The sequence below is a fragment of the Echinops telfairi genome, unplaced genomic scaffold, assembly GCF_000313985.2.
Source record: "Echinops telfairi isolate 266 unplaced genomic scaffold, ASM31398v2 ScPeMD7_23;HRSCAF=83, whole genome shotgun sequence".
NCBI classification, from domain to species: Eukaryota; Metazoa; Chordata; class Mammalia; order Afrosoricida; family Tenrecidae; genus Echinops; species Echinops telfairi.
Genome location: NW_022103920.1, coordinates 16,573,521 through 16,580,202, shown reverse-complemented (window position 1 = coordinate 16,580,202; position 6,682 = coordinate 16,573,521). Strand labels below are relative to the sequence as shown.

At 49.6% G+C, this 6,682-nt stretch overlaps 1 protein-coding gene across 1 annotated transcript in view; it reads left to right on the top strand.

Annotated features, from left to right (window-relative positions):
* Positions 1-6,682, top strand: part of GARIN1B (golgi associated RAB2 interactor 1B) — a 22,637-nt gene extending 15,955 nt beyond the window's left edge. The window contains exons 6-7 of the mRNA XM_004707872.1: positions 24-61; positions 6,498-6,682. Of these exons, the coding sequence (XP_004707929.1) occupies positions 24-61; positions 6,498-6,682 (223 nt within the window). The remainder of the gene's footprint in view (positions 1-23; positions 62-6,497) is intronic.

Here is a 6,682-nt window from a genome sequence, read left to right as displayed (position 1 = left end):
AACCTGAATGGCTGGTGTTGCAGGAGCAGTAAAAAAATGGAGACCAACAAGCACAGCTCAGGTAAAGGAGGGCCCTGGGCACCCTGTCTCCAGAATGTTCTGCTCTACCTGTATAGACAGAAGAGTCCCTCCAGCTGTACAGCCCGACAGAGAATCGGGTGTCAGGGTGGCCCTGGGCGCTGCATGCTTTAATTTGCATTCCTCTAAGTTCTTTGGTCACCAGAGTCAATTAGATACCAAGTCCTCTTAATGTCTTTTTGAGAGGCATCTTACATTCCTTTTTTACAGTTTTATTGGCACATACTCCACATATCAATCAATTCAATAATTCGACCATCTCAAAAAGAATGCTATAATCATTACCACAATCAATTTCAGAACCTCCCCCCTTCACCCCCGCCCCCTGGTTAAATCACCTTTCAAATGAGTTGGGTAATCACACTCAGTTCTAGTGCTCCCTCCCCCTTTCTTACACTCATTTATATGCCTATAGATCCTTCCCTGGTCCAGGCCTTTATCGCCTCACTCCCAGACTACAACTCGCTCACGCATCGCTCCATTCACAAGCAGGGAGGGGCTCTTGGTAATTTCCCACAGCTTTGAGGGGGACTTGAGGTGAAGGTGAGGAAAGTCACAACCCCTCCTTTGAGGCGCTTATGATTTGGTCAAGTCAGCTGGGTCTCATGGAAGCATCCAAAGCTCACATCTGAAGGATGGGGGTCGGGGGCAAAGGAGCAAAAAAGAAAGGGGGCTTCATTTCGCCCAGGAAGTTATCTGGAAGACCTGGTGTCTGCGTGGACAGGGAGGATGAGAATGAAGGAGGTGGCCTGAGTTAGTGCAGCAGGACTTTCTGGGAAGTGGAGACAGAGTTGGGGTGAGGGAGCATCGGCCTCCCAGAAACAGCGGCTGGATCTCTAGTTCTCGGTTCTGTTGTTGTTAAGTGCTGTCGCGTTGGTTCTAACTCAGAGCAACCCGGTGGACAACAGAAAGAAACACGGCCTGATCCTGCCCCATGCTCGTCGCTGGTGATAGGTTGGACCCCATTGGTGCAGCCACTAGTCCACGCCCTCTCCGTGAGGGCCGCCTTCTTTTTCGACGGCCTGCTTCACTAAGTATGATGTGCGTTTCCAGGGATTGGTCTCTCCTGACAGCAAGTTCAAAATACTGGGACAAAGTCTCACCATTCTCCCTTCTAAGGAGCATTCTGGCTGAACTTCTCCCAAGACAGATTGGTTTGTCCTTCAGAAAGTCCACAGTACTTTCAATATTCTTCCCCAGCAAACACGACTCAACTGTATCAGCTCTTCTGTGGTCTTCCTTCTTCATGGTCTAGCTTTCACATCCGTATGAGTCCATTGAAAATACGATGGCTTTGTTCGGGTGACTCTCGGTCCACAAAGTGATTTCTAGTGTCAACTTGCTATACTGAGAAATTCTATGTGCGAAATACCTACTAACACAGGAAGCAACAAAGGAAGATGGAAGGAATACACAGAGTCATGGCACCAAAAAGAATTAGTCAACATTCATCCATTTCAAGAAGCAGCATATGATCAAGAACCAATGGTGCTTCTACTGGCAGAAGTCCAAGCTGTGCTGAAGGCATTCGCAAATACTAAGGCTCCAGAAATGGACAAAATATCAATAGAAATGTTTTAACAAGCACTGGACGTACTCACTCATTTATGCCAAGAAATATGGAAGACAGCTACCTAGCCAACTGACCGGAAGAGATCCATATTTGTACCTAGTCCAAAGAAAGATGACCCAACAGGATGCAAATTATAGAACAATATCATTAATAGCATATGCAAGTAAAATTTTGCTGAAGATCGTTCAACAATGGTTGCAATAGTACATTGATAGGGAGCTGCCAGAAATTCAGGCTGGATTCAGAAGAGAATGTGGTACAGGGATATCTTTGTTGCTGTCAGATGGATCTTGGCTGAAAGCAGAGGATACCAGGAAGAGGCTTATTTGTGTGAGTTTGTGTGTGTGTGTGTGTGTGTGTTTTATTGACTATGCAAAAGCATTTGACTGTGGATCATAACAACCTATGGGTAGCTTTGAGGAGAGTGGGAATTCTAGAACACTTCATTGTGCTCAAGGAGCCCTGGTGGTGTACTGGTTACACATTGGGCTGCTGATCACAAGAAACTACCAGGCACTCTGCAGGAGAAAGACAAGGCTTTCTACTCCTGTAGAGTTACAGTCTCAGAAACCCACAGGAGAGAGTTCTACAGGGTAGAATCCCATAGATCAGAATCGAATCAGTGGCAATGAGTTTTCAGTGAGTAATTGTGGTCATGTGGAACATGTACATGGATCAAGAGACAATCAGAACAAGGGAATACTGTATGATTTAAAATCAAGAAAGGTGTATGTCATCGTGGTTGTATCCTCTTGATTCCATCTGTGTGCTGAGCACATCCTCAGAGAAGCTGGATTATATGAAGAAGAATGTGGCATCAGGGTTGGAGGAAAGCTTATTAACAGCCTGCAGTATGCAGATGGCACAACCTTGTTTGTTGAAAGTGAGGAGGGCGGACTTGAAGCACTGGCTTATGCAGATCAAGGATTGCAGCTGTCAGTATGGATGACAGTTTACTGTAAAGAAAACCCAATTGCTCACAACGAGCCCAGTAGATCACATCGTGATAAACAGAGAGCAGGTTGGACTTACCGAGGGTTTCATCTTGCTTGGATCCACGGTCCATGTCCACGGAAGCTACCGTCAAGAGGTCAAAGGACACACTGTATTGAGTCAATCTGCTGCCTGAGACCTCTTGAAAGTTTTGAAAAGCAAGTATGTCACTTTTAGGACTAAGGGGTGTCTGACCCAACCCACAGTATTTGCAATCACATCATCTGCATGTGGATGTTGGACCTTGAGGAAGGAAGACCAAAGGCGAATGGAAGCATCTGAAAGGTGAGGCCGGGGAAGGATGTTGAACAGACCGTGGCCTGCCGACAAAGCACAACAGAAAACAAGGAAACAACAAATCGATCTTGGAAGAAGGATAGCCAGAATGTTCCTTAGACGCAAACCTGGAGAGGCTTCGTCTCACATACTTTGGACAGGCTATCAGGAGCGACCAGTCTCTGGAAAAGAACATCATGCTTGGTACAGTAGAAGGGCGGAGAAGAAGAAGATGACCCTGGACAAGATGGAGCAACACAGTGGCTGCCAAGAGGGGCTCAAACGTACCAACAATTGTGAGGATGGAACAGGACTGGCCTGTGTGTGGTTCCTTCTGTTGCAGAGTCGCTGGGAGGTGGAGCAAACTCGATAGCACCTAGCAACGACGGTCCACCCCAAACCTACAGCCGTTGGCATACGTGGGTCTGTGTAAACGTCCTCCCACTTACAACCTCACCTGATCATGAGTCCCTCTTCATTTCCAGACCAGAGCCTTCACTCCAGCCCAGTCTTAGCCATCTTCCCTTCCCTTCCAGTCCTCCCCATGATCATCCTCCATTCTAAACTCTACCTCTCCTTCCGGTTCCCCTCCCCTCTCTCCCTCCCCAGACGAATCTTTCCTCCATCATAAGCTCTCCTACAGCGCTCACATGACAACACATACCTTTCTTGCTGTCTACATCTTGCTTATTCGACCAAGATTGCTTTTTCTTTGTTATCCATGCCCCTGAATGTTATCCACTAAGGACTGGGAACACGGCAGGAGCTCATTTACTGGAACTGGCTCAGGAGGCAGCCAGAAGAATATCATCACTAGTGCAAAATGTAAAGGAGTATATAGACCCCCCAAGGGGAAAAATCATGGGGTTTCTGCCAACATGTCCTCCCCACCAGAGATGACCTGCCCAATGCTTGCAGGAGCTCTCAATAGTAAAGGCGCTGGGGGACATGGATGTAACCAGCCAGCCAGCCAACCTACCAACAAAGAAAACCCATTGCTGTTGAGTGGATTCTGATTCACAGTGACCTGACAGGACTGCCCCAAATGGTTCCCAGGGCTGTAACTATTTACAGAAACAGCTAGCTTCATCTTTCTCCAGGGAGTTCCAACGGGTGCATTGGCATGGCTGGTGGGCTTAAATGAACTTTTCCACTGGCTGTCAGGTGCTTCACCATGGGGCCACCCGGGGTGCTAAGATGGATATAACCAAACACAGCCATTGGCTTGATGCTGACTCACAGTGACCCTCTAAGACAGGGTAGACCTGCCCCCTGTGAGCTTCTGACACTGTAACTCTGTAGAGGAGTAGGAAGCCCCATCTTCCCCCCCGAGGAACAGCTGCTGGTTTTGAGATGCTGACCTTGTAGTTAGCAGCCCAATGTGTAACCACTGGGGCTCCTTCAGAGGACATCATTAACTTCCGCTCTGTCACAAGTAAAGCCGCAGCTGGCAGCCGACACTTGGTTTCAGTACTGGGGGACTATAGGCAGTGGTAGTCATAATGGCAACAAGGAAGTAAAGGCTACTCAGCGGGGGCCTAGGAACTGTCAGCTGCGCTGAGCCAGAGGCCTGGTCACCTGGCGTCATCGGCTGTGCTCAGGTGCAGACCTGGCTCTTTATGTCAGCCGTGTTGCAGGGTAGACCCCACGTTGTCAAACACTCTTAAGTTTTCAACAGAAGCCAAAAATCTGGACATTTTGGTAATATACCTTTCTACCAACTCCCCAAATTAGGGTTCATTACAGCCCAAGTACTGTGGTACTGGGGCTTAGGCAGTGGGCCGCTAACTCTAAATTTGACGGTTCAAACCCATGAGCCTCTCCTCAGGGGGGAAGTGAGGCTGCCCTCCTGTAATTTATGTCTGGGAAACCCTACACAGGGTGACTGTGGGTCAACATTGACACACTAGCAGTGGGTTGGTTGGACGATGGGCCTGCCAAGAGCCCTGGCCTTACAGATGTGAAGTGCTCAGCCACTAACCATTCAAACCCATCATCTTTCCAGAAGGTAGAGATGAGGCCTCCTGCTATCAGGATGCTCATAGCCTAAGCAACTCCCTGGAGCAGCTTACTGTATGGAGCCCTGGTGGTGTGGCGGTTACATGTTGGGATGTGATCCATATGGTTGACAGTTCAAAACCAGTAGCTGCACTGAGGGAGGAAGACTGGACTTTCTACTCCTGTAAACAGTTACAGCCCAGGAAACCCACAGGGGCTCCCTAGGAGTCAGCATTGTGAGTTCTGAGTTTCAGGGGGCCCCATGAGGCAGCATTGTCTCGATGGCAGTGGGTTTTGAGTTTCAGGGGGCCCCATGAGTCAGGATTTATGCAGCAGCAGCAGCAGGTTTATAGGCCTGGCTGGGCACCCACAACATCTCTTCAGGCCAAATTGAGCCAGGAAGCTCCCCTCACACCCCCTGTTTCTGAGTGGTAAGGACAGCTGGTGCAAACCCATGTTTTTCCCAAGTCTTGTCTCATCCCGAGTGACTATGAATACAGGGGTGGTGAATGTCTCTGTTTTGACATATTTACAATTACCGCCCCCCACTTGTACCCCCAAAAGGTGAGGGTTGAGAAAAACAGAGAGACAGCATTTCACACTTGTTCCTGAGACTGCTGAGAACAGCCACAATCGCAGAGGCATGAGCTCTGTGACATCCGCAGAGTGACCACCCCCAGATGTTTCTCGTTTGTGGAACCTTCTCTTCCCTTGGGGGCTGAAGAAGTACAGGCCAGGAAGTACAGCCTTTCTGAACCGCTTGCCTTAAAGAAGAGAGAGGGCCACCTCTCTCTGCCTATTGGAAAAACCACGAGCCCAAAGCTTACCTTTAGGCTGAAATGCCCAACTCACCATAGGGGGTGGGGGTGGGCAATTCTGGTGTTCCCCAGAGGGGATCTTGTTAAAATGTAGATTCTGCTCAGTGGGTCTGTGTTGCTAGCAGCTTCCAGGTCAAATCAAAGTGTTGGGCTTTTGGTAGCTGGGGTCAAGTGCAAGAGGGACAAAGCCATCTGAGGTCAAGGCCCATTGAGCTAGCAGATTATTCTGGGGGAATTCACTCACTAAACCTGACAGGTCCAAGCCCCCTCCTTTTCCTGGCACTGCCTACTCCCCGGAAGTAGCGGTAGAGCACATGGGCTCTGGGTTTGAATAGTGGTTCTGCTGCCTCCTCCTGTGGCCATGGCTGAGTTATTTAGCCTTGCTTGGACCTCCATGAAGAGGCCTGGTGGCATAATGGTTACGCATAGGGCTACTAATCACAAGGTCAGCAGTTTGAAACCACCAGCGGTTCCAGGAGGAAAGACAAGGTTTTCTACTCCTATACAGAGTTACAGTCTTGGGAACCCACAAGGGCACTTTCTTCTTGTCCTGTAGGATTGCTATGCGTCAGAACTGACTCCATGGCAGTGAGTTTGGCTTTTTGTTGGGGTCTCCATGGTGACCAGGTGCTGGGGCTACTGTGAGGGCCAGAGGGCACCATAAGCCAGCCCATCATAAGCACCCCGTGAGCGTGGGCCGTTGCCTGCAGGCGCTCGGTGGGCTGAAGGAGGGAACTAACACATGGTTTTTCTTGACCTAGAGAAAGACTCTGCCGGTGAAGAGAGCATCCCTTGCACCCGAGACCTCAGCTGGAGGGACGCCTTCACCTTCGGGGAGTGGGAGCGGGAGAACCCCTCGGGGCTGCAGCCCCTCTCGCTCCTCAGCACGCTGGCAGCCTACACCGGGCCGAAGCTGGCCCCACCCATAGGTGCGGTGATGGGGTAG